Below are 27,625 nucleotides of genomic sequence, written 5' to 3' on the forward strand. Positions count from 1 at the left end.
GGTATAAGCATGTGTGAACATGCGTGCATGCATGTATATGCATGCACATACCTGAAGGGAGCGTGTGTGCACACCTGTAAAGTGTGTACTTGTGTATCGGGTCAGGGAGGGCGGCACATATTCACAAAACTGTAAGAGAGGTGTTTCCACTCACACTGATGTTCATGGACCCCAAGCCATCGCTCAGCTGTTAGTTCTTGGTAAACGTGAAAGTGAGCTTCATGCTGAATATGACAGGTAAGTACCGCAGCAGATCCTGAACATACGCAGTGAGAGTCCTACTTGTCTGACCTCTCCCTGCCAACAAGGCTGATCAGCCCTGGGAGCCTCCTCAGAGTTGTCCCTTGGTCCTGGGACAGTGCGGCAGCCCTTGCCTTCGAGACCCCAGCAGGGGTTGCAGAGCCTCCAACAGCTTTGACCAATGGAACATTGGCCCGGGCCATCACACAGGGCACTTGAGTCCCCGCTGTTCCAAGGTGCTCAGAAGCGGCCTCCCAGCCAGAAAGGGCCATGAACAACCGCAGCAACACATTGGTGACAGAGTTCATTCTTCTGGGTTTCCCAGAGCTGCGCCACCTACAAGGGCTGCTCTTTGGGTTGTTCCTGACCATCTATGTGGTGACTGTCGTAGAGAACGTGGTCATTGTGGGCACCATCAGTGCTAGCCGGCAGCTACACATTCCCATGTACTTCTTCCTGGCCAATCTGTCTGTGCTGGAAACCCTCTACACCACAGTCACAGTGCCCAAATTGCTGGCTGGCCTCCTGGCAGGGGCAAAAGCCATCTCCTTCTCAGGGTGCCTCACCCAGCTGTTCCTTTTTCTGTCGCTGGGCTCCTCTGAATGCTTCTTACTGACTACCATGGCCTGTGACCGGTACGTGGCCATCTGCCGCCCACTGCACTACCCAGTCATTATGGACTCAAGGCTGTGTCTGCATCTGGCTCTCAGTGCCTGGCTTGGGGGCTTCTTGGCCTCCTTTGTGTCCACGGCTCTCATCTCCCGCCTCAGGTTCTGTGGCCCCAATGCCCTTAACCACTTCTTCTGCGATGTCTCACCTCTGCTGCAACTGTCCTGCTCAGACACTGCGGCCATCGAGATGCTGGACTTTGTGGCAGCCCTGGCTGTCCTGGCAACCTCTCTGACAGTGACTTTCATCTCCTACGCCCGCATCCTTGCCACTGTCCTGAGGATCCCAGGAGGAGCAGGCCGCAGGAAGGCTTTCTCCACGTGTGCCTCCCACTTGGTGGTGGTCTTAATCTTCTACACCACCACCACCTTCATGTATGCCCGGCCTCATGCCATAAGCTCCTTCGACCTCAACAAGCTGGTATCTGTGATCTACTCGGTAGTGACTCCCCTGCTGAACCCTATAATCTACTGCCTGAGGAACCGTGACATCAGGGAGGCACTTACCAAGCTCCTCCAGACCCCCAGGTTCTCCTGAATGCCAGCTGCTGGGTCCTGCTGGAACTGCGGGTCCCTCTGCTCTGCCCCAAGACACGCCCACCAGTCAGTCAAGGCTATGCTCATCAGGGAAAACATGTCCGTCCTTTCCCACAGTTCAGAGTACCCAAGGACACAATGTGACCATCATCCAGCAACAAACAACAACAAAAAGTGGTAACCAAGACCTACAGACTCGTCTAGAAAACTCAGCCTGACCCATGGATAGCTGTTCTTGTTAGCAGCCCAGGCAAGTCCTTTGTTCTGAAAAATCTCAGTGCAGAACCCAAAGGGAGCTGCCTGTCTCCTGTCGCTTCCCTGATCATCTAGGATCTGGACTTTATGTCCTTTCCTTGACCAGCCTTGAACACCCCACTTCTGAGGCTCTGGGATTGGTCTTTATCACATGAGGTCTCAGCTCCTGGTCAGTTGGAAGTCCAGACAGCTTTACTGAACATGCCGATGCTCCCTTTTCTCAGAAACAAGGATGGCTTATTGCATCTTCTTGCACAAAGCTCGGTACGTCTGGTGGGTAAATGGATTGCGCGTGCCTGCCTTTTCTTTCTTTTGTGGGGCATGAGGCAGACACAGTAAAGCAAGCATTTCCCTTCCTGGCGGTTGTCATTGTTAGCCAGGCCAAGTTCTTTCTTGGCTTTGTGGTTGTTCTTTTCCTTCATGGCAGCCACCTAGAATGATGAACTTCATATGTATCTTTGGGAGAATTTAACAGATTCTTCAAGTCTGTGTAAATGTTCTATGTTGCAGTTATGGCCTGAGTCTTACTGTTTTACCTTGTACTTCTGAAGTCACATCAAGGCTAAATATAAATGCACCTTGATTTATATTTAGGATTGTGTTGTCACTTTCATAAATGTAACCCTTCGTCACGAGGGAGCACCCCTCTGTCTCCAGCACATCTGTCTGCCTCAACACTTAAAGCTTGAGTTCTGCTTGGATTTAATACAGTCACATCACCTTCCTTTCGGAATCTGTGTGAGGCACACTTTCGGTGCTGAATTTAGTCTACTCTCTACTCCTGACCACCCTTCTGCCTGGGATCCAGGCAGAGACTGCACAGACCATACTTCTGCCACAACAACTGCTTTCTATTGAGAACTCTGCTGTCAACCATTTTTATACTTTGCGGATAACTTGTTCTATAATCTTTGAGCTGTTCTTGTTTGATTTGCAGCTGCCTTCGGTGTGTATCTCTCTTTGTATTTGCACCTTTGGGTGTGTGATGCTTCCAGAACTCATGGTTCGCATTGCCATCAGTTTCTTAAAACATATCAGGCATAACTTCCTTACATGCTGCATCTGCCTTATTCTCCTCTTTGTTTGCTCCAAAATTGCATGTGTGTCAAATTTTCTTACTATAGCCCCTCTGCCTCCTCACATTCTGAGCTGTATACTCCCTTTTCTGGACATTTTTCTTCCAGTCTTTGGGGTTCCCGAGTCTCTCTCCTACTATATCTAATATTCTGGGTGCTTGGTTTCATTTTGTTCATTCTAGAATTTTCATTCTGTTCTTTGTGTGAGAAAAAATCTCACTTTTCACAGTCATCATCATCACAAAGCACACCTGGGACCAAACGTGTCGGGTCGTGTCCCCATTTATCAATCAAGCATTTCTGCAGCTCATACAAGGTAGGGTCTTCTGATTCAGTTCGATTCTGACACTGACTGCTTGGAGGTAGCTCAGTTCCCACAGATCTTAGCTGTATGCCCAGACAGTCTGGCCTAATTCAGAAGCCAGCTCCGAGCCCAAGGAGTTTGCCTTTATTTCTCGCAAAACAGCTATCCATGAGTTTCGCATAATCTCTTATGTGGGATCTTCTAATTTGCTAGAGGAGCTCGCTAAACTCTGGGGAACACTTGCTTATGCGTGCCAGCTTATTAAAAGAACCACACCAGGACTGATGAAGGTGCTTAGTAAGGCGCTTGCCTTACAGACATAAACACATGAATTTAATCCCCAAAACCCACATTGAATAAACAGGGTCAGGCAGGGTACTACATGCTTGTAGTCTTGCTGCTGGGAAAGTAGAGACAGGCACGTGCCTAGGGCTCACAAGTCAGCCAGCTCAGCCTATTTGACAAGTTCCAGGACAATGAACGACCCTGTCCCAAAAACACAAGATGGTTGCCCCGAAGAACAAAAGCCTGAGGTTTTTCTGGCCTCCACATGCACCCACACACATGTGCACTTGCATATGCATGTGTACCTGCACACTCATGAATACACACACAGATGGCATAAAAGAAGACTCGCAAGGGATATAGATGAAGAGACACAATGGGCAAGGAGTCCATGAGTGTGATTTTCCTGCACTGGTCTGTCTGTCCATGAGTGCCCTGGGACTCCTGAACTGTCTGTCTGTCTGTCCATGAGTGGTGCCCTGGTTCTCCTGAACTGTCCATCTGTCCATGAGTGGTGGCCTGGGTCTCCTGAACTGTCCGTCTGTCCCTTACTCAAATTGAGCTGTACCTTTCTGCTGCCGTATGCAGATCCCTAATACCTTTAAGATCGATTTACTTTTATTTTATGTGTATGAGTGCTTTGCCTGCATGTATTAGTATGCACCATGTGAGTGCTTGGTGCCCATAGAGGCCAGAAGAGGGCACTAGATCCCCTGGAACTGTGGATAGAGATGGCTGTGAGCCAGTACATGAGTGCTGGGAACTGAAGCAAGGTCCTCTGCAAGAGCAGCAAATGCTGCTAACTGCTGAGCCAGCTCTCCAGCCCAGGCTTTAGTATCTTGCATGAGCCCCTCTTTCTTGGTCTTCTAGAAGTTATCTTGGGTGTTCCAGGTCTTTCCTTGTCATCTTCAGAATCTCTTGGATTCTTTATTAGCTCACTGGTACAATTTTTAAAAATGCCATAAACAAAGTGGTTTAAACAACAGAAATTATTTTTCATTTTATCTTAATAACTGGGGCTTTAACTGGGGCTTTCTGAGGCCCCTTTTCTTGCTGTAAGGATGCTATACCTCCCATGCCCTTACACAGTGGTCCCCCTGCCTCTGTACAATGGCCTAATATCCTTGGATTGTGCACCTGTTACTTCTGTAAAGATCCTGTTATAATAACCACATTCTGTGGTACTTGGGATTAGGATTCAACATACAAATAGGACAACTCAACTTCTAACAAGTACCTCTAAAAGACATCCTGGAGAGGGCTGACAAGTGCTGAACAGATCTGACTCTTGTGGTGGCATTAAAATTCATAGGCCAGAATGGACAAGGTGGCACACCTTTAATCCCAGAACCTGAGAGACAGAAGCAAATGGATCTCTATAAATTTGAGGTTATTCTGGTCTAAATAGTGAGTTCCAGGCAAGAAATGGAATCTTCCAAGAGCATGTGAGTCAAAAAATGGATGATGTTCTTAGCAGTGCCCTGAGAAGATGAACTAGCCGCACCCCTGTAACTGGTGCCTCTAGGGATAGGAAAGGACAGCTGAGAAACAACCACCCTTGGTAGAGGTCAGCAGGTAGGCACTGGAGTTTCAGTATGGAGTTGTCTAAGAGCAGTAATTTAGGGACCAACGCATGGAGAAAGACCATCTCCACGCTGGGAGGACTCCCAGAAGCAGAAGTAGGGGAATGGAGAAAGAAGGAGTCCAGCACCGATGAACACTGTCGGGACCAAACAGAACTGCAGTCTAATTCCGATCGGGGACTGCAGGGCCCAAGCAGCGTGTGCAACATGATGCAGCGGTAGGAGTCAAGGGGTCTTGGCATTATCCTATCTCCAAGAATTCCAAGGAAGGTTGGCCTGGGCCATGGAATGTCAACCTGGAAAGCTGGTCTAGCTACAGAGGAAAGGCTGAATTGGAGTTCTACACGGTAGAGAGTCACTTTAAGTTAAAGGGAGAAGTGGCAGTTACTTATGGGTTGGAGTCTTCAGTCAAGGAAGCAGCAGCAAGAGTTCCCAGATGAGGTAGAAGCACTTGCATGCCGTTATATAGGGAACTGAATTGTGGGAAATCATGGGCGTTGGAGGAAATCACACCCTGTTCAAAAGGCTGCATCCCCAAAGGACTTCCCTACCCCACAACCAGGCATTTGAAGATGCAGGCAATTAGGACCAGCTGGCAGAAAGTTTGCAGTCTGCCCTGTCCTAGGACACAGGGCAGCTGAGAAAAGCTCTGGTCACTGTGCAAACACCACCAAGATAATAAAATGAAGACATACAGGACACAGCCATTCGCGCCAGGTGATATTAGCCAGCCCAAATGGCCACAGAAGAGCAAGTCAGCCTAGGTCAACATCTTTCTCTACTCTCCATGTGACTGACCCCTGAAAGGACAGACTCCTGTCCTCTATTTTAAAATCAGTCCATTTTCCCACTTTCCTTAGGATGACTTGTTTGTGGTATGTGTACGTATGTATGTCCATCTGTGTACGTGTATGCATGGATGTACACATACATGTACACAGATGTGTACAAAAGCCCAAGGAGGCCAGGAGAAGATGTCAGATCTCTCAGAGCTGGAGTTACAGGAGATTGTAAGCTGCCTGACGTGGGTTCTGGGGTCTAAGATCTGGTCTCCATGGTTGAGCAGCAAATGTTCCGAACCACTGAGCTATCGCTCCAGCTCCTATAGTGAATTTTTATGTGTATGTGCCTGTGTAAGTTTATGTGCACCTGTCACCCTGGAACTAGATTCACAGGTAGTTGTGAGTCGCCTAATGTGGGTGCTGGAAACCAATCCTGGTTGTCTTTGAGAGAGTAAAACATTTTTAACCACTGAGTCATCTCTCCAGCCCCTCCCCTGATGTATTGTTTGTTTGTTTAACTTTTCTATACTTTTTCGATCAGCACAACCAGTTTAGGGCAAGGGATGCGCTCTTTTTGTGAAGTGCTTGTTTCATATGAACAAAGTTCATATAACCACACATGGTGGCTCATGCCTGAGGCTCTAGGTTCTATGCCCAGTACAAACACGGTAGTTCATGCCTAAAGGCTCTAGATGATACATATTTGCTGCAGGGTTTAAGACAGCCTTTCTCAGGTAAATAATTCACTTGCGTGACTAGTTTTCTGGGCTCCCCCACCAATGTAGAGGGGTGTTGACTGAAATCAAATGCTTTGTCTTCCTCTTCTGAAACAATTAAGGTCATTTTCTTCCTTACTCCACAAGTAGGAGCATGTGTTGGCAGATTCTGACTCTGTGATAACACTTTCTATGCCCAGTAGGATTTTTTTTGCTGATATTTTAAGAGCTTCCGTGTCTATTCAAATATCAAGTCCTAAATGCTGTTCTTGCCTCTGTGCACATCCTGCAGTCTAGTCCAGTGGGAAGCTGCCTCTCCTCTGTGTGTCCTACTGTGTCTCTGACCCTCTTTCTTCTCTACTCTCATCTTTGGAACAACCCTCAAATGTCAGAACCCAAAACTGTACCCCTGGGCTGGTGACCTTTCCTCTCACATTCTTCATCTTTTATAGGATACCTTTGTAAACTCAACCCCTCTCTTCTTTTGAGGGGAACAAAATGTTTTGATCTAAAAATTTCTTTCATTTTATTCCCACTTTATTCTATTTTATTTCTGCTTTACAGCATCCTTTTCTTAATTATCAACATCGTCCGCTCTGGTCATTATGAGCGTGTGTGTGTGTGTGTGTGTGTGTGTGTGTGTGTGTGTGCGTGTGTGTGCGTGTGTGCGCGCGTGTGTGTGCGTGTGTGTGTGTGCGTGTGTGTGTGCGTGCGTGTGTGTGTGTGTGTGTGCTTTAAGTCTTCTTCTGGGTCCTCAAACCTCTCTTTTTTTCTGGTTTTATACCTTGGCCATGTTCTTGTGTGCTGCAGATGGCCTTGATTGTCTAACAAATAGTGTTTGTCCTTCACATTTTAACATGTAGTAGGGGAAGGAAGGAACACTGGGAAGCTCTCCCTGCCTGAGCTAAAAGGGGAACATCGGCCAGCCTCTGGTCTAACGGCCTTTCAACTGCACATGAAGGGAAGTTCAGAGTCACACTAGCTTCAATGGGAGGAGCTCCATACACTAACCAGGTATTGCTGAGCCCAGATTACCAGGACCACTTCCCTTCCTCTCCAGGTCCTGCCCCTACCCATTGGGTCCATCTCAGATTCCCAGGAGGCTCCATACTAAGCCTCAGCCAGGACAGAGCTGACCCAGCAGCTCAGACTGTCATCTTGGGCCTTGGGAAGCAAGTCGAGGGCACATGAAGACTCTCATGGCTGTCTGGAGCTGAGATTAATTACACTTACCCTACAAAGGCAGGGAGGGCACAGCAAAAGTCAGCTTGAAAACAAAGGAGGGCTGGCTCTCGAAGGGCCAGGAAAGGTTCAGATCAGCAGGGATTCTAGCGCTGTTGGAATACTCATAACTGTGTATCCCTGCCTGGAGGGCCATCTGCCAGGGTGCTCGGCACATTCCAATGCTTGCCGGGAACCCTACACACCTAGAAAGACATCACAGTGGTCCTTTCGGCTGGAGAAGAGGGATAGGTGTGGCTGGGATTACATCAGAGGAATGGGAAAGGTAATAGGAAATTCATGAGATGGGCAGATAACAGAAAACCAGAGAGGGAGAGGTCATGAGCAAAGATGCTGAACCGACAGGGACGAGAACGCACTGGATGTCGTGGGTGGTAGGGCTAGTGGACATAAGGAAATGAGAGATTGGGCAGGGCTGGAGGATGGGGGAGATGAGGTGGGAGGAAGCAATTGCAGCGCAGCTAGGATGGGGGCCGGGCAACAGAAGGGCTGGGGCTGTGCCTTTCTGAGCCTGCCGCACCTCCTCCCTTTGCGTCTCCCGGGGCTGAGCTTCCAAGGCAGCCCGCCCCTAATGTTCGGGCGGAGGCTTCAGCAAAATCCAGTCGTGAGCTCTGCTTCAGGAAGAGGGTCCTCGCCCTCACCTTTCCTCTTGGGGCCACGGCCCCTATGCGCTGTTCCGCTGTTCCGACCTTGGCCTGTGACCAGTAAGTCGGGGAGGTTGATGAACCCAGTGAGTCTGGGAGGGAGGAAGTTGGGGGCGGGGAGAGAGGACCTGAGAAGGATGGAGCCGCCACCCAGACTGCTGGTCCACAGCCAGTCCAAACCCATCCTGATCAGTGACCTGCCCGGACAGCTGACCTGAGCAAACCCGGGAAGGGTGGAGCTGGGGCGGGGAAGGGAAAGACTTACTTAGAGTCCGGGCCTGCTGGGCGTTTCGCCCAGCACTGGTTGTTTGCGCTGAAGGAATCGCGGGTCTGGCTTCTGCTCCCGCACCAGCAGCAGCAGCAGTGCGTGCAGCCGCAGCCTCTGTCTGAAAGACTCATCAGGAGATCTAGGATACCAGAGCAAGTCACAAGGCCGTCCATCCTAACCCTAAAATGAGTGTGTTGAGGGCTCTCGATTCCAAGCTAGCGTCACTAATCCATCCCCAGTCCTTCCAGAGACCCGTGTGCAGGGCTGGGGGTGGGGAGAAATTTGTGCCCCCGCCCCCAAGGCCTGAGCCCCACTGAGGAAGCTCAGCAAACCCCATCTCCACCCTACCACAACAGTAAAACGGTCGCCCTGCTGTTGAGCCCCATCACCCCACCCCATCTTTACCTGGTTACATAGCAAGAATCCCAAACCAAAGTCCTGATGCTGGAGATTAAGAGTCCCTTCCCCAGCTCTGAGCCCACTGTCCTCCAAAATGCCTGGAGCCCTCTATCAAATTACTACAAAATCAGTGGATCGTTCTGCCTTCAGGCTGATGTCGGTGTTCTCAGGACCGGATGGGATGGGCCTATTCCCGGGCCATAATACCCCCTTGCCCAGGCTCTAAACCAAGCGCCGCCCCTTATCAGAAGCTGAAGCCCCTTCCATCCTCTTCTTGTAGATTCTGCCCAGTAGGATGAACTGGACTGCTGCCACGTGCTGGGCTCTGCTGCTGGCTGCGGCTTTCCTCTGTGACAGCTGTTCGGCCAAGGGCGGTCGCGGAGGAGCTCGAGGCAGCGCCCGCGGGGTACGCGGAGGCGCGCGTGGGGCATCGAGAGTGCGCGTACGGCCGGCACCTCGCTATGGCTCCTCTATGCGTGTGGCGGCTGCAGGGGCAGCCGCAGGGGCTGCAGCAGGTGTGGCTGCGGGTCTTGCCACCGGCTCTGGCTGGAGGAGGACCTCGGGGCCTGGAGAGTTAGGCCTGGAGGACGATGAGAACGGGGCAACTGGAGGCAACGGAACTGATCGAGGAGTCTACAGCTACTGGGCCTGGACTTCGGGCTCTGGGTCCACTCCCAGCCCACGTATCTGCCTGCTTCTAGGTGGCACCCTTGGTGCTTTAGAATTGCTTTGGCCCTAGATGGGGCTGAACTCCATCCCAGATCTGGTTCCTTGCCTGGTCAGCAGGGGCCCGAGGGACCATCCTAGGGTTTTCCAGCTCAAAGGGTCACTTCCTTTTACTGACTATGGTTCCCCAGCCCAAGTAACAACCTGGGCATTCTGGACCCACAAGCTCTCTTGCAATTTGTGGACACTGTCTACTTTCTTGCCCATCCCAGTCTCCCAATCTTCCAACCTGGCAGGAACAGCTCCGCCACCAGAGAGGCAGGCTGCCCTCCACTCTCCAGAGCCGCCCCAGAGGAAGTACTGGGCCATGCCTGTCTGCTTGCCCTGGACGTAAGAACATGAATAATGCTGACCACCAGGAAGAGGCCATCCTCAGGTGGGCCTGTCTGGTTCTGCCACTAAAGCCCAAAAGACCTTGGGCCTCCCGTGGAAGCAGAAGAAATGGACCATGTGCCTCTGGACTTCACAAATTTGATGAAGAGAACATTCACTTGGACTGCAGTGTGAGAAATGTCAGGTGCTAATCACCTGCCCAGAGCAGGTCCTAATGATGTCACAGCTCAGGAACATCCAGAGCAGAAAATACTCATCCCAGGACAGCCACTGTTGTCCTCCTTGAACATGCTGCCAAGGCCAAGATAGTATGTGTCTTTCCCACAGGCTGCCTAAGAGACCTGTCAAAAGTGTTCCCCACTTGGAACCACTTGGCCATAAGGACTACTCAACTGTCTCTAAGATTCACTGAGGGTAGGGGTTCCAATTCAGACACATTCCATTTCCTGTGAACTTTAGGTTCACAGCGAGGGTCACTTGGACACAGTATCAATCCTGCTGGAGTCGTCTTTGTACATGACCCAAACTGCAAGATTCCCATAATGCCAGTGGACAGCAACATCTTGTATTGGGAGACCCCCTCCTTTGGAAACAGATGGAGCAGGAGGGTAAGAGAATATGCTACAACTGGCAGCTGGCAGCCTGCACATTGGAGAAGGCAACAGTTCTTCAGGCCCACTGCTGCCAGAGAAAAGATAACAAACACAGCAAAACCAGACTCAGTAGGTTGTGAGTTTGGGCAAACACTACTGAAAGTTTTCTGACCATTCATATCCATCCTGAGGACAGAGCTGATGTCCAGGGTGGTCTCAGAGATATGCCCTGCAGTCCTCATCTGGATCTACCTTTGGGCAGCCTGGCTCCCTGCTGCCCACCAGCACATCCTTGCTCCGTGGAGTGACTGGTCTCTGGACTCAGTCAGTATGCACAATGCTAGCCTGGCAAATTTCTGGTTAGTGTACAGGTTTCAAGGCTATTGGCAGGACCCTAGCCAGGCATTTTCTTGACCAACAAGTTGCAGGATGCAGCTCCCTGCATCCTCTATCTACACTGCCGGTGCTCTTAGGCACAGCCAGCCTGTCTCTTACAGACCAAGCTCAATCCCAAGACCAGCAAGCTAAGGGCCAAGCCCACTCAGGGCCTCAAAGGCAGGAACCATCGAGTCTGGTATAGAAAGAGCCACTAGAGCCCCTTCAGCTTGTCAAACACCTATGAGGATGGGCTATGTGGATCCGACCTCTGTGCCCCAGAGTACCATGTGTTGGTTCTGGACATAATGGAAACATCTCCTTTGAACTATTATTTCGCATACCATTATGACTTCTCCAGGGTGTTTAGCACGTGGCACAGCCACGCATCTTTGAATACCTTCTCCGCCAGCAGGAACCGTAAGACGCTGAGGGAGAATCTCAGGAGGCTTACCATTCTGCAGTCACAATAAGGGGCAACAGTGGAAGGCTAGCCCCTGTTATCAGCTATCCACAAGAAGCAGAGAGCCAGCTGAGCGTGCAAGCACTAGTTCCAGCAACTACAGGAAGGCCAGGTCAATACTAGACAGAAAAAACCAGAACTACTGAGCAGGTGTAGCCCAGCTGGTCCAACAGCACCTCCTGTCTGTATCAACCAGCCCTTCCCTTTTCCTTTCTAGACAGCAAGCTGCTGGCAGCAACATCCTTTAGATGCCTATGGGTATACGGAGGTCAACCATGCTGGGACCCCTTCTGTACCATACCCTGCAGGCGCCATGGTTCCAGTGGCCAGATGTGATCCCCTCCCAGTGTTCCTCTCGCCTGTGCAAAGGTGAGCCTACAGCAGATGGTCTCCTGAGGTACAGGCTTTGGAAGTACAGGGGAGAGGACATTCCTGGGCTTTTCTATTCCAAACCTCCTGTTGCTATCTGTGCACACATGTATCAGTGAAGAGTTCATTGTGAAATAAAGGCCTCTGCTGGTAGCAAGCTTTTTCCTCATTGCAAAAAGACTTCAAGACGCTTGAGATTCTGAATTAGGAGCCCCGGTCCCTAATCTACCAATCCCCAGCATTCATTGGTGGGAGGGGATTTAACTAATGGGATTAAAGTACTAAGTGCACAATAATAAAAAAAAAAAAAAAGCTATCAGAAAATGGGCCTTTCACCTGGTGGAACACACCTGTATAATTCCAGCACTCCAGAGGCTGGGGCAGGAGAAATGTGTATTTGAGACCAGCCCGAATCACATAATGAAACCTTGTCTCAAAATAAAAAAAAAAAAAAAGAAGAAGAAGTTAAATTAAATGAGAGACAGCCAGAGAAAGATTTTTTTTTAAAGTGGTCTTTTTGACTCAATTTTTTAAATTACAGATTATAGCTTTGACTCCTCTGAGATAGCATTAACCTCTCCTTGAGACTGAGAGAAAACCTCCTGACTAAACCACATATTTAGGATTCCTGGGACCCCATGGTTGTAACCAGGACTAATCAGGCTGATAAGAGAACAAAGTGCCCTTTGGAGTTAGGGGCTGAGTCTTGGGTACCAACACATAGAGCCTGTGGACTGGGAACAGTCCCGAGAACTAAACACTCCAGCTGCAGTTCCATGCAGGGGGCTATACTCCAGCCAGCCAGTTCAGGGTTCCACGTCATCAACAAGCAGGCAAAAAATCATGGTCCAGCATCACTTGGCCCAGTAGCCCTTTGCGGAAGGTCCGGAGGAAGTCTTGGGCTGCCATGGCGTAATCAGGCTGGATAACATTGACATTACCTAAGGACAGAGGGTCAGATGAGAAAGGGGCCTCTAAGGGCAGCCCAGCCCTAAGAGACCACTAGAGGCACCATCATGAAACCTGAGGAACAGGGCATGTTCAGAAAGAACACAGGCACCACATCCACCCAGCACTGTTCAGAGTTAGGACCACCCTCGGAAGCCGATACTACAAAGTCCTCCCTCCCTAGAAATTCCCACAGTTCCCCTTCCCATGCTCTGATACCAGGACAGCTGCCTACAGGTTTCCTTCTGTGTCTCCCTCCGTCCTGCAGAAAGGGCCACGGGTCCCATGCCATCAGCGCAGCCTCACTCACCAGTGCCGGTGAGCACTTTCACTTTCCGCGTCTTCCCCAGCTTCACAGCCACACTCTTCAGCACCTGCTCTATGTGGTCACAGGCGCTGGCCAGGCCATAGTGCTGCACGTACCTGCAAGCCCACAGCGCAGCTCAGGCATCCGTGAGGCTCCACCCTGAGGACGATTCCCACTCACCCACACCTCAGAGGAGCCAGCTCCCGGGCTCTTGAGAGGACCAGACTGCTTTCAGGCAACTTACTGATCCAGAATAAGGCTCAGAAATTCTTACAGGAAAGTAAAGGCTTATTGCCCAGCAAGGTCAAATTCAAATTTCTGACTGGCACCCAGTCAAAAGTGACCAGGCCTTCAAAGCAGAACAGACCAAAACTGAGGTCAGCCAACTTGCGCTGACCCATCAATGACCGGATGTAAACGGTAAGCACAATAGCACGTCAGTCCGTATAACTGCGTACTGAACACGAAGTATGACAAAGCCCTTGTGAAAAAGGCCTGAAGTACACTTCACTAGGGGAAAGCTCTGGGGAACAATGGACGAGAGACAGACAGACATCACTCAGAGAAGAGGCTAACAGACACTACAAATGCAGACCAGAGATAAAGTACCTTGAGCAGTGCACAGGGGCCTGGTCACTAGTGAATCAGACACCTGCCCCATCACAGAGGTAAGAGGTCACAATCACCTGCCCCACCACAGAGGTGAGAGGTCACAGATACCTGCCCCACCACAGAGGTGAGAGATCACAGCCACCTGCACCACCACAGAGGTGAGAGGTCACAGCCACCTGCACCACCACAGAGGTGAGAGGTCACAGATACCTGCACCAGCATAGAGGTGAGAGGTCATGTTGGCCTCTGTGCACCAAGAAACAGGTGAAATTCAGTCATTTGGAAATTTGGTGCTGACCTTCACAACAGTAAATATTAAAGAAAACCTCTCATGTTCAGAAAAACACAAGTAGAAACGTCATTGGGTTTCCACAAAGACAGCCAACATGTGTATGTAACATGCTAGCTCAGTATGCAAGGCTCTCTCTTCTTATAATGACAACTATCTACACAGCAAGCGATAACAGCAGTGTCTCTGGGGTTCATAGAACACGCAAAGGTAGCATATGATGATGGTGGACACAAGGGAGAGTGAGATAAATGGGACCTGGATGTTGCAGGGTGACAGCTGAGATGCTCTGGGGGCCCCGTTCACAAAAAGTCACAGGTAACAAGCTAGATAGGACTCCACAGTGGTAGCGTCCTAGCAGCATCCTCCAAGTACAGAAAACTGGAGCTGCAAACGCCAATGGGAAGTAGCAGGTCCAGTAATGGCTGGAAGTGTAGAAGCTCTCCTTAGTCACAACACAGATGCACAGGTAACTGGCAACACAGAGATGAGGACAGCGTGAAGACGGATCAGAAATCAGTGAAGTTGTAGCTGGGCATGGTGAACACCTGCAGTCATTCCTAGGACTGGGGCAGGAGGAGCACAAGTTTGAGAACAGCCTGTGTTACATGGTGAGACCGTCTCAAAGGAACTAAAGTCTGGAGCACTGTCCAATATCAGAGTCCTTGCTCTGCGTGTGAAAGATGCCAGGGAGGGAAGAAGCAAGGAACCCAAGCCAGGTGTGGTGAGGCCTGCTGTGATCCCAGCACTAAGGCAGCAGAGGCAAAAGAACAGGTCTTGGCAAAATAAAGAAAATAGAGAACACTAACTAACCTGACCCTTTCATAAATAAAAGCAATACACCTCCAGTCAGACTGACATCCTCACCCTGGGAAGACATCTGTGAAACACCCCAGCTAGCATCCTACCGGAGGGTAGGAGCCTACACTCTTCTGCGAATACAGAGACAAGAGGAAGCCCGTGTTCATCACTTCACTCAACACTAAGATGGAGAGGCAATAAAAAGGAAAAGAACCCAAATCTTCAAAGAAAAGAAAAAAGTCCTTATTGGTAAATAACATGATTATCTAGGTTAAAAAAAAAATCAAGTGAATTCTAGGACTCAATCACAATATTCAACTATTTTCATAAACTATCAATACCAATTACAATATTAAAATTAATAACAATGCCATATATGAGAACATGAAAGCATGCATGAAAGATGTAAAAGATCTGTCTGCTGAAAACTAAAAATGAGCTAAATAGACGGATGCAGTCACTATCTTCATGAGATGCAGTCAATACCCAATAGTGTTATGATATTTGTCAAGTTTTCTCCAAACTGACAAATAAATTTAATGGAATTGGCATTACCAAGGAAAGCAATGTTCACCTTTGTTTGGTTTTGATTTTTTGGTAGTGTTAAGGATTGAACCTATGGCCTTGCAACTGCCAGACCATTGTTTTACCGCTGAGTACTTCACCTCTAAAAATAGGTCTTTGTAGAAGCTGAGAAATGTGTAAAGTTCCTATGTGAACATGGAGGAAATAAAACAGACAAAACAACTTCAAAGAAGAATGAAGCTGAGGTCCACCAAGACAGAACAGGACAGAAGAGTCCACAGACAGACAGAGAGACGACATGGATTCTCAGCAAAGGCAGAAAAACAATTAGTTGGGAAAAGTCTTCAACAAATGTTCCTGGACAACTGGTCATCTGTGTGCAAAATAAGAACTTCACAGTTGCGCCATACCCAAAGCAAATGCTAATACACGTCAGAAGAGGGCCATATAGCTAAGAGTAAAATCTAAGCTGTCACTCTGCAAGAAGAAAGCAAATTTCTATGACTTCAGGCTAGGCATATTTCTAGATATGAAGTACCACTATTATAAAGTATCTAGGTACTAAATCAGACTTCCAAAACTACCTCCTAAAGCACAGTGTTAACGGAAAAAGACAAGGCCTAGACTTGTCCCTCAGAATAGGTAAAGAAGTGCAACTTAAAAATAAGAAAATGGGCCAGGCGGTGATGGCGCATGCCTTTAATCCCAGCACTTGGGAGGCAGAGGCAGGTGGATCTCTGTGAGTTCGAGGCCAGCCTGGTCTACAAAAGCTAGTTCCAGGACAGGCTCCAAAACTACAGAGAAACCCTGTCTCAAAAAACAAAAAATAAAATAAAAATAAGAAAATGGACCGGGACATAGCTCAGCAGTAGAGCGGGTGCTTATTGTATTCAATCCCAGGTTCAATTCCAGCACAAAAAGAACAAAAGAAAGAGGATGAAGATGGTGAAGCACGCCTTTAATCTCAGCATGCAGGAGGTAGAGGCAAGCAGATCTTTGTGTGTTTGAGGCCAGTCTGGTATATGTAGTGAGTTTCAGGACAGCCAGGACTATGTAGAGAGACCCTGTCTCAAAAAACAAAACCAAAAAAGGAAGGGGTTCTGGAGCAATGGTTGAGTGGTTATGAGCACTTATTGCTTTTCCAGAGAACCAGTGTTCAATTCCCAGTGTCCACATGACGGCTCACAGCCATCAGAAACACCAGTTTCAGGGGAGTGGACACCCTTTCCTGGCTTCCATGGACACCACTCATGCAATAGTGCACAGAGATATATGCAGGCAAAACACCCATAGACCTAAAATAAAATTTTTAAATGAGAAAAAGATTTGAACAGACATTTTCCCAGAGAAGACACACTGATGGCCAATGGACACAGGAAAAGATGTCAGCATCACCTAGTAGGACTATACATCAAACACTGCAACCTGTGAGGTTAAAATTAAAACTGGCCAGGGCTGAGAAATGGCCCAGTGGCTAAGAGCACTTGTAGCTCTTGCAGAGGACCTGGGTTAGAATCCCAGCATGCATATGACTACTCACAACTATCTTTAATGCCAGTTCTAGGAAACCTGATGCCTTCCTCCATGGGCACCGCATGCATGTGGTGCACAAACATGCATGCAGGCAAAATTCATAAACAGTAAATAAAATAATTAAATCCATCAATAATAAAATAAAAGACTGGCCACATGTGTAAAGAGGATTCAGAACAGCCTGGAGCCCCATTCTCTGCTAGGTGGTGTATGGCACAGTAAAACTGCCCGGAAAACCAGCTCGGCAGTTCTGTAGGAAGCTAAAGCTCACCTGTAAAAAGTGGCCAAGACATTCTCCTGGGTTTTACCCAAGAGAAGTAGAAACTTACATCACATAAAGACTGTGCATGAATGTTTCCAGAAGCTTTGATTGTGACAGCCAAGAACTACACATGCTCCATGTCCACCAGGGTGAACAGATAAACCAAGGGCAGGATGTCTGGGTGATGCACAATGAGTTCAGGCAACAAAAGGAATGCAGGGCACTGATAACTCAGAACAATCAAGCCCACTAGAGGACAATTTCATTGACATAATGTTTATCTACTTCCCCCCACCGTCCCGCCGCCCACAGGGATTAAGGAAGAGACAAAGTGAACCAGGTCTTACTATGTAGCCAAGGCTGGTCTCAAACTTATGATCCTATCTCAGCCTCACAAGTACTGGGATTTGGGACATGTATCACCACACCCAGCAGAATGTCCACCATCTTGTAAGACAATATGATATGGTCATATTTCAAAACTTACCAAATCACACACTTGTAATAATGTAAGATTATATAATTCTTTAATGACTTACTTTTAAAACCATACCTAGATAAGATGAGCTGCAGCAGCCCCCACAACCACTGCTACTCACCCAAATAGCCCATGCCTGTTGAGGGTGTAAAGGAGGTAATCGGCCATGGTCTCTTCCCCGACAAGATGGTCCAACACAGTTCCTGGAAGATAAGCAGCTAAGGCTAGCCCAAAAACAGTGGACACCTGTGCTCCATCGAGCCCAAATGTCTCCCAGTTGAAGGCAGAAAACCTCAAGCTACTAAGGAACCTCCCTGCAGGATGGCTCACAGTTATGGCCTTCTTGCTTTGGGTATGTGACTTGTTGCCACCCCCGTTACAGAGCAGAATGACAGCCAGCACACGTATGCTGTGGACTAGTCTCCCTCTCAAAGCCATGAGAAGCATCTGGTAGCAGGAAGGGTGGAGGAAGTAATGACTCCACCCGCCTAGGGGACAGTCAAAGTCAGCAGTGGAGCAGGGGCACACCCATCCCTAGCAGGGGCTCACCACACAGGGCCAGCTTCAGGCCTGTCTCCACACTTTCAATCCGAGGAGCCAGCACCCCAGGAGTATCCAACAAGAACATCAGTGGACGCTCACATACCTGTGAAGCAAAAGGTGGATGAAGCAGGCAGCTTGCCCAGCAGTCAAACCATTGCCAGAGACTGCAGCAGGCCTCTGGAAGAACCTACCACATAAGCTGTCTTCTGCACCAAGGTTTAGGGTCCCCATTGGGTATAATTTCTGCTTAAGTTGAAGGACAAATAAAAGCCCAAGGTTCATGGAAAGTAAAAGGGAATACATGAGTGTGGCTCTGGCAGGTGAGGTAAAAAGGCTGCCTCCCTGACAGACCTACACAGAATATAGCAGCACTGACCCTAACAGGAGGGGAGGGAAAGGATGGAGGTCAGAAGCAGAGCCGTTGCTGCACTCAGAGGTACCAGGCTCCGTAGGGCCAGCAAAGCTCTGGGCAGAGCTTTGGGCTTAGCAATCAAAGGCCCTACCTGGATTCTGGTCGTCACAGCTCTGGTGATTCCTGGCTCACCGCCCACTCTGGCAGCCTTTCCTGAAAAGACAGAATCACTACTGTGGCCTTGGTTAGTCTAAAACTTGCTATATAGACCGTCCTGGCCTTGAATTCACAGAAATCCCCCTGCCTCTCCCAAGTGCTGGGATTAAAAGTGTGTGCCACCACACTTTTTTTTGTTGTAACCTGGCTGTCCTGGACGTCTCTCTGCGGATCACGCTGACCTCAAAATCAGAGAGCCACCTGCCTCTGCCTCTGCCTCCCAAGTGCTGGGATTAAAGGCGTGTACCAACACATCTGGATTTGTATACATTCTTAAATAAACACTGTACTGTTGGTATGAAAAATGAAATGGATATAAATTTATCCCAAAGTTCAAAATGCATAAAAACCAAGAGCACATGAAAACTTGGTAAGAACACACTGTGTAATAAGTGGCTGTTGGCTACATAGACCTCCTTCAGACCATTAACTGTCCTTTCAGCAAACAGGACACGAGCTATGGAAGGAATGCCTCCAAGCAACAGAGGGCTGGCTATGCTCTCCCACACTGCCTTCTAAGAGTGGAAGTCAGTACACCAATGACTGCCTACCTGTCCTGAGGTGCTGTCGTCTCAGGGAGTTGATGAGAGAGGATTTGCCTACATTAGGGACACCGACCACCATGATGCAGTACTCCAGATTCTGGGGAGGCAGAAGAGTTTCAACTTCATCCCACCTACACTGTGAAACTCACAGCCCAGGAGAAGGGAACATCAACACAAAGGCCCCATGCTGACCAACAGAGTTGGCCCATCCTTTTGCATTAAAAGAAAGTAAAAATAAAGCCTGGGTCCTGGCTGGGACACAGCCCAGTCCTCTGTATTAAAGAAGGTTCAGAATGGACAGGCAGGAAGGGACTGGGTAACTCCACATACCCACCCCCAGCTCTACATCCAACCAACCTCTGCTCGATGGTAGCGGTAGCTGCACTTGATCAGTTCCGTGACTTCTGGGATAATCTGCAACAAACAAGCCACATCTTCTGATCATACATCCCTCACTGACCCACTTCCAACTAACAGGATCAGGGACCCTGTCTTTACACTTACCCCTTGATTAGGAGGGTCAAGATCTCATATATACCTCACTGACCACACACACACCATGAAATAGCAGGGTGGCTACCTGGGGGTGGGGGGGGACGACTCTACAGCAACTGTAACTACTTACTAGATGGTGCACACATAAACTCATGGGGTTCCATCAAAACAACTGGGAAAATAAGTTACTGGGTTCTGCAAGAGGCTCTTATTACTTATAAGCCCAGAATACTCCCTCAGAACTCACACAGGCGAGCATCCACACCAGAGACACGCAGCCCAGGAGACCCTGCACCCCCAGGCAGCTAAAGCCAATTCCAGGATTTTATCCCCATTATTTATCAACCATCATGTACAGAGGCTCACCAGCTTGATGTTTTCATCCTTGATACAGTTTGTAAAAATGACATTCTTCAGGCCTTTTCCTTCTAAGTGTTGGACAATTCTCTGAAAGAGACATTTCTATCTTAAATACTAAATTAAAATATGAATCATATGCCAGGCATGGTGGTACAAACCTTTAAACTACACAGAAAGACCCTATCTAAAATAAGATTTTTAAAATATGTATGTGCTTGCGAGTGCATGCAAACAGGTAGGTAGGTATGTGTGTTTGCTTGTGTGTGTACATATCATCACTAGAGAGACAGCTCAGTTAAGAGCACTGACAACTCTTCCAAAGGACCAGGTTTGACTCCCAGCACATGGCATAACTCCAGTCCCAGGTGATTAAGATCATCTTCTGCCTCCCACAGGCAGAGACATAGATGCAGGCAAAACGCCCACATAAATAGAATGAAGATTAACAAACAACAAATACATACATACACACATATATATACACAGAGAGAGGAGGAAGAAAAGGAGGGAAGAGAGAGAAAAAGAAGGTGTAATACTAAAACTCAAGAATCTGAGCTTGGGGACAGTGAGACAGTTCAGCTGGTAAGGTACTGGATGCCAACATGAGTTCCATTCCAGAGACCTATACAATAGAAAAAAGAACCGACACCCCCCAGGATCCCCAAACGCATGCCATGAAACATACATATCCACACACGCAGCATTAATAAGTAATAAATGTAAAAAAAAGTTTTTTAAAAAGGATCTGGTTAGCCCTGGTGCCACTTTCCTTTAATTGCGGCACTCAGCAGGCAGACACAGGTGGATCTCTGTGAGTTTGAGGCCACCCTTGTCTCGATACAGCAAGTTCCAGACCAGCAAGGACTACAGAGTGAGACAGCCTCAAAAATAAATAAAAACATAAGGACGTCTGCTCAGCGACAGCTTCAACTCTAGGAGCAGGGCAACACGAAGTGGGTGGCAGCAAGCACAATGCAGGGCCGCAACTCCGAGGACAAGGGGCTCTAAAGAGACTCTTGCAGAGCAAAGGGGCAGAGCCCCAGGGCAGACATAGCTGTGCTGTTTGTGTGCCTCAGGCTCTGCCAGGGTGCAGACGGGGGACACAGCCTGCTCACAGGGACTTCCATGCTTCGGAAGATGGGACTGAACCAAGTCACTCTGAAGTCGCAGCACTGAGCTTCGCTGAGGAATCCCACCGCTTCCATGGGCTCTATCATACCTCCCCTTTCGGGGAGGAGGGGAAATTGGGACAGACTTTCACTATGTAGCCTTGGCTGGCCTGGAATTTACTATGTAGACCAAGCGGTCCTAGAACTCAAAGAGATAGGCCTACTTCTGTCTCCCACATTTTAGGATAAAAGATGTGCCACCACGCCAAGCATGAGAGTTCATTTTAAACTGCAATAGTATTGAACCCAATCTGATTATAGAGAATAGGTAGTACCATAAGCCCACAAGTAAACTAAAGCTGACAAAGTCACTAGGCTTAATATTTAGTATAATCAGTATACATATTTTATTTATATTCACATTTGTCAATACATGTTGAAAATCAGCATTGTGCTTAGTCATTACTGACCACAAAATATAATCAATGCTTAAATAAACAAAAAGTTATTCATGGATGCAGTCAGCTTTTGTTATTTTCGGTTGTTACCATACTATGTATCGTATAATTAAGATACTGCCTGGGGCTGGAACGATGGTGGAAAGTTAAGGGCATTTGCTGCTCTTGCAAGTTTGGTTTCCAGCACCCACACAATCCACTACTCCAATTCCAAGGGATCCAACACCCTCTTTTGGCCCCTGTGCACACCAGGTACACATGTGTTTCACATACAGGCAAAATACTTATATACAGAAAATATATCTTTGATGGGGGATAAAAAGTTACTAGTCAAGACAGAGACATACTGATCTCTGCGAAGATTCACTCAGATGTCCCCCTGGTATGCGCTGGGAGTGGGGGAGGCAGAGGGGGGTGGAATCCCAGGTCCTTCAGAAGCCTGCACTCGTCTCACTTCCTACGCCTGCCCAGTAGAGGGCAGTGTCCACCACCAGTCTGTAAAGGTTAGCATTTGAAGCACAGACACTATCTCTAACAGATCAAGTCTCAATAAAAACAGGGGAAGGCACCTGAAGACACCAAAAGCCCAGAAGCTTGTTCAGCAAGCGGAGCACGTGATAAGTTCCCCAGGCCTTGCGGCAGGTGCTGCCAATAGACATCCACTACCTTGGACATCCTGACCTTCCGTATAAGTTGTGTTGCTCTTCAGAAAAGGAAAAATGTCTGTATCATTAACAACTTTTAAAACACTGGTTTGCATTTAAGATCCTGACATCTGTCTTCCCAAAGAATTTGACAACATACCCATTAAATTAGAGTCAAGACTTAAAATAATATTTCCTTCCATCACTGCCTACTTCTAGGCCACGTAGAAAATAAACTGCCCTGGGACCCAAATCTGTCTGGTTTTTGAGCAGTGGTTCTTAACCTATGGTGCCACAATCCCTTCAGAAGTTGATCAACCCTTTCATAGGGGACACCTAAGATCATCAGAAAACACAGATATTTGCATTATGATTCATAACAGTAGCATTATGGTTACAAAGTAGCAATGAAAAAAAATGTTATGGTTGGGGGTCACAACATGAGGAATTGTATTGAAAGGTCCCAGCATCAGGAATGTTTGTGAACCACTGCTTTAGAGAGACTGTTAGGTACTTTGAAATTTTCACATCCCAGTCCCACACTGAGCCCTTCCAGTTTCTGGATCACAGGGTATGCAGAAAGCAACTAGCAGCAGAAAACCTGGAGTCATGCTGAGTACAGTCAGCTGGGGGTACTGCAGCCACCACAAGCGAACTCTGGGCTACACCCTAATGGCCAGCGCTACAAGCATTAGCCTTGTGGATCTCCCAACTTATTAGCTAAGTAAAATGTAATCTGTCTCTTTGCTTTGGTAGTCACATGTGGCCAAAGGCTATCGTGTGGGATATAGGAGGCAGAGCATCCATCAGAAAGACTTGGGGCACAAAGCAGCTTCAGTGGTCACCAGGGCTCCCGCAGCACACAAGCCCACTCCCCACAGGAGGTGTGTCCATCTTGAGCATTTGGGCCGTAAGTTCATGTCTGAGGGGAATAGCTGTTGCCGAGAAGCCAAGCCAGATGATGCCTCCTGCAAAGCCAGGAGTTGTTTTAAAGCAGAGCCTACCCAGGTGTCAGTGGCTCTATCACACTGCTGCTGGCATCTGTGCGGAGGCACTCACCTGCTGCTCTGTAAGATCCGCCAAGTCCATTTTGTTAAGGACAAGCAAATGAGGCTTCAGACCAAGTAGCTCTTGGAACAGAGGGTTTCGACCTGAAAGTGGGATGTGCTGATGTTAAGGCAAAATCCCTACCAAGCTTTACCAGTGGTTATTCGGCCAGGAGCTAAAGCCAAAGAAGCCCCATCTCAGAGCAAGTAGAACCATACAACCCATCTTCCTGCCCTGATGCTGCCCTTGTGGCTTATGAAGAGTGTTAGAAGCTGATCAGGCAGGCCACTGTCACCTGACTTCCCAAACAGATGGTGGGAAGAATAAAATCAAAATTCTAAGAAAATTCACTGATTAGAAGCCAAGGAATTTAAGTTTAAAATGAAATGACCTGAACATTTAAGAAAATGAGATTCCTAAGAAGCGCTAACTAAATTACCATGCACACCACCCATTCTGGCTCCTGAAGATGCCACTTCCAGCTATTCTCAGCTACCCCAGGCTGACATGGGGCTACAACATGTGACATTAACATGGGCAAGATGGGGCTTCTTACCTTTACACTCTGCCCCTTTCCTTCCTGGGAAGGTCTAGTACAAGCGTCCCAAGGCCTCCACCTGCCCCATCTGGGCACCCGGGGAAGCTGCTTTCTCCACCCAAATGGTCCTTCTCTCACAGGTGATTAGTTCATTCACAAACCCAAGTCTCCAGGCTCCTCTCCTAAAATGCTACAGAAACCAATATCCAGCACAGAACTGCTTCCACATCCTAGATGCAGCTAAATTTTAGCTCCAGAGACTAAAAGAGAACAGTCCTTTCATCATAGATGCTGAAAAATAACAATGTTTTACCTTTTTAATAATCAAACATAGACAGGATTGGAAGTGCACACCTTTAATCCCAGCAAGCAGATCTATGTGAGTTCCAGGCCATCCTGGTCTACATAGTGGGCCCAGGCCAGTCAAGGCTATAATACAAAACCCTGTCTCAAAATGGTAACAATAGTAATAATAATAATAATAATAATAATAATAATAATAATAATATCACACCTGGCAGTATGTGACATTAAGTGAATTAATAGGATTTATAGCCTAAAACAAATACACCAGATGTACTATTGCTAAAGTTCCAACTCTGAAAGCTGAAACAGTCCCTCATTCTCCATTCCTGTTTCCAGAGACTCCCACCAGTAGCAGCAGGTCCCCACACCCACCACCAGCTGTTCTGGGGGCCTGGGCCTATTGGTCTGGCATCCCCAGGCTCTTCTCAGGCTGAATAAGTAGGATGAGGAAGAACCCACATGACAATAACTGCATCACAGAAACTAAACACACCTTAAATGCAACAAAATGGTCTGAGACACAAGTGTCAATGGACATGACGACTTACCAATCAATTCTCACTTAAGGACAGGAGGAACGCCCAGGTTGGCAAGACCATTTAATCTCAGGTTTCATAACTTACCCCTAAAAATATCAAAGTGAACCAGCCAGAGGCTGAGACAAATAATGTATCAGATGGAAACTTAAAGATAAAAGCCCACAGCCTCGACCCCCACCCCTGCAATTCTGATCTAAACAGGAGAGCTAGAGATTAGTGCAAAAGCCTCCCAGGAATCCTGATGTGTAATGAGTGGGAAAACAACGCTTTAGGCGCCAGCTACAAAAGAAGCTGTCGGCAGTTGGAGACATATGACTGGACCAGAGGCAAAACAGACTAGATTGTCCAAAGGAGACCGAGCGAGAGCAGGAAAGCTTCCTGCTGCCTCTACAGCCTAGCAGAAGTGCCCTCCTACAGCATGAAAGGATATCCGGGCGTCATGAACCTCGATAACACAATCCACTTGCTTCAGACTGCTCTGCATCTTCTTTAGTCCTGGAAGGTAGAAGGGCACTAAGGGAACAGCTCATGGAGGCAGATTTAAGTGATCTTAAGGAAATACATCTGAGAATACAGCAGGGCACACAGGGCTAAAGGAGGCAGCATTATGAGCTTTGGGGTGCCCTGAATGGGTCTGAGCAGAACACTTCACATATGAGGGTCTTGGGTATTGATCTGGAGGCCCTTGATACTTTGCTGAGTTAATGACTTCAACCCATTAACCAAAAGAGAAAAAAAAAATTGAGGCTCCGCCCCGCAACTGCCTCCCTCCCGGTCACACTCCTGGCGCCTTCCTGCCACACTACCACCTCGCATGGCAGCGGCAGCAAGACCACAGCAACCAGCAGCCCAGCGACGCACTTGCCAGGTGTATGTCTGGGGCCAGGTTGTGACCTCTAAACTCAGATATTACTCCGGCGTACCGGCTTGCATGTGCCTTCACCACTCAGTGCGACTGAAAGCATCAAGGATGGAACAACTCTCCAACCCGAGCCCAGGAAGGCAACCAAAGGAGCCTCCAGGGCCGGCGCCCGGGCCGCCCGCGCCTCCCTCTGGTCTCACCCTTGGCCATGTGGCCGGGAAACCAGCGTGCCACTTCGTGACCTTGCAGAGGAAAGCACTCGCGCCAAGCGGAACCCACGGCACCCCATGCCTGCGGCCAAAGCCTCATAGCGCCGCTAGCGCAGGTGTCGGAAGCGCTCCCTGACGGACCGACACCGAGAGAGCCTGGATCTGCTCTCAGGAGTTCCGGCGCTCTAGGGTTCCGAGCGCGATTGCGCACGCGCTTGAATTTTAACCCTGAGTGGGCGGGACCGGGGTGATCTTCGCGGCCCGGTGACGCCCCATTCTCAGGATTCCCGAGGTTAGACGAAGTTCTTGTGAGTAATTTGAAGATTTTTTTTTTTTTTTAGAGACCTTATTGCATTTTTGCAGTATTTGTTTTTATATCGGTTGTGGGGGCGCACACCTTTTATCCCGGCACGGGAGAGGAAGAGGCAGGCAAAGGTCTCTCTGCATTTAAGAGCAGCTTGCTCTACATAGTGGATTCCAGGTCAGCCAGAGCTACGTGGTGAGACCCGAAAAACAAGACTTAATTGTATTTGTTTATATTTATTTGAAGTGTCTGTGTATACCACACATATGCAGGTAACCCCAGAGGCCAGAAGACAGCGGATCCTCCGGACCTTGAATTACAGGTGGTTTTGAGTCGTTTGGGTGCTGGGAACCGAACTTCAGTTCTCTGTAATAGCAGCAAGCATTTTTAACCTCCAAGCCATCACTTCAGTCCCAATCTGGAGACTTTACACTGCATTCCAAATGTTTCCGGCTTGAGGCTATAGCATGGAGGATGACAGCTTGTCCAGCATGCACAAAACTCTAGGATTTTGAAAAGCCAGGAGGATTTGAGCTGCTGGCAGTAGGGATGGGTTCCTCTGCGGTGGGAAACTGGCCTGAGAAGCCTAGGAATCTGGACACACTTTTTATTTTTTTCCTTTGAGACAATATCTCACTTTGGAGCATGTCCTTACAAACACTAAAAAGAAAACTTGAAATTAAAAGTCTCAGCCAGGTATGACTAGCCAGGGAGAGATGGAAGTCAGAGGTCACAAGTTCAAGGTCAGCCTGGGCTACACAAGACTCTGCCTAAAAAAAATAAAGTCTTATTGTTCCCTCACATAAATCAATGTAATGAAATGTAGTTGTCCCCATCAGTTCTTGGGCCTTTCTTAGAACTTTCAAGTGTTTTACTTTCTGTCTGTAATGCCTTCATTTTCTTTTCAAGTGAGCCAGTTTAATGTAACTGTTCTAAGTCCTGACTACAGCTCCATTTGTACAACGGAAGTGAAGTGTTCTTCATTAATGCAAGACTAGATGTAAATGTAGCTGCTCCTGTGGAACAGGCCTGTGATTCCAGCTAATGATGGAGGGCGCTACCCTAAAAGAGACTATATCTCAAAATAAAACGGCTGACATGTAACGATGTTATAAAGGTTGTTGCGAATGCAGGATGTCTTGGGTTTAATCCCCGGTACTGCCCCATCCCCCCCCACACACACCTCTAACTTCAGCACTTATGAGATTGAGGCAGAATAGAAAGTTCAAGGCCAGCCTGGACTACCAAGTAAAATGCTGTATCAAAAGAAAAAGAGGGGAAAATGTGTCCACATCCTAAATTTAAAGCTCTAGGCATGTCAGGCCAATTCTCCACCATGACGTAGTCTATCCCCAGCAGCTCGAATCCTCCCGGCCTCTCTCCTTGGCAAGCCTGTTTCTCCCACAAAGTCACCTGGATCTGTCTCTGAAAACGGGAGTGCCTCCCTGAGGGTCAACAGTAAAGACCTTTGCCCTCAAAGGATCT

At 48.2% G+C, this 27,625-nt stretch overlaps 3 protein-coding genes across 4 annotated transcripts; 2 read left to right on the forward strand and 1 right to left on the reverse strand.

The window, feature by feature from the left end:
* Positions 1-492: 492 nt before the first annotated feature.
* On the forward strand, positions 493-1,446 carry LOC125413491 (olfactory receptor 226-like). The gene has a single exon (XM_048454899.3). The coding sequence runs from the start codon at positions 511-513 to the stop codon at positions 1,444-1,446; it is 936 nt and encodes a 311-aa protein (XP_048310856.1). The 5' UTR covers positions 493-510.
* A 6,506-nt stretch (positions 1,447-7,952) lies between these two features.
* Positions 7,953-12,011, forward strand: Sprn (shadow of prion protein). The gene is made up of 2 exons (XM_048455322.3): positions 7,953-8,392; positions 9,280-12,011. Exon 2 carries the CDS (start codon positions 9,295-9,297, stop codon positions 9,736-9,738), a length of 444 nt encoding a protein of 147 aa, XP_048311279.1. The 5' UTR covers positions 7,953-8,392; positions 9,280-9,294; the 3' UTR covers positions 9,739-12,011.
* A 332-nt stretch (positions 12,012-12,343) lies between these two features.
* Positions 12,344-25,986, reverse strand: Mtg1 (mitochondrial ribosome associated GTPase 1). 2 transcript variants are annotated; one of them, XM_087908303.1, is made up of 11 exons: positions 25,828-25,986; positions 25,194-25,260; positions 23,395-23,497; positions 20,131-20,211; positions 19,627-19,683; positions 19,276-19,366; positions 18,660-18,721; positions 18,163-18,259; positions 17,735-17,816; positions 13,117-13,229; positions 12,344-12,799 (listed from the first exon to the last, which is right to left on the reverse strand). In XM_087908303.1, exons 1-11 carry the CDS (start codon positions 25,934-25,936, stop codon positions 12,681-12,683), a joined length of 981 nt encoding a protein of 326 aa, XP_087764429.1. In that variant the 5' UTR covers positions 25,937-25,986; the 3' UTR covers positions 12,344-12,680. The 2 variants fall into 2 exon arrangements, with proteins under 2 accessions (XP_087764429.1, XP_087764430.1); XM_087908304.1 differs by having other exon boundaries at positions 25,689-25,828.
* Between the last annotated feature and the right edge of the window lie 1,639 nt (positions 25,987-27,625).

Source organism: Myodes glareolus, chromosome 7 (assembly GCF_982192425.1).
Source record: "Myodes glareolus chromosome 7, mMyoGla1.1, whole genome shotgun sequence".
In the NCBI taxonomy this organism is placed as follows: Eukaryota; Metazoa; Chordata; class Mammalia; order Rodentia; family Cricetidae; genus Myodes; species Myodes glareolus.

Bases quoted from the DNA above. Each gene is read 5' to 3' on its own strand.
- LOC125413491 (XM_048454899.3), top strand. From the start codon at position 511: ATGAACAACCGCAGCAACACATTGGTGACAGAGTTCATTCTTCTGGGT.
- Sprn (XM_048455322.3), top strand. From the start codon at position 9,295: ATGAACTGGACTGCTGCCACGTGCTGGGCTCTGCTGCTGGCTGCGGCT.
- Mtg1 (XM_087908303.1), bottom strand. From the start codon at position 25,936: ATGAGGCTTTGGCCGCAGGCATGGGGTGCCGTGGGTTCCGCTTGGCGC. The intron at 20,212-23,394 runs GTGAGTGCCTCC...TGTCTCTTTCAG, and splicing joins CGGATCTTACAGAGCAGCAG to AGAATTGTCCAACACTTAGA. The intron at 19,367-19,626 runs GTTGGTTGGATG...CTGCCTCCCCAG, and splicing joins ACCGCTACCATCGAGCAGAG to AATCTGGAGTACTGCATCAT.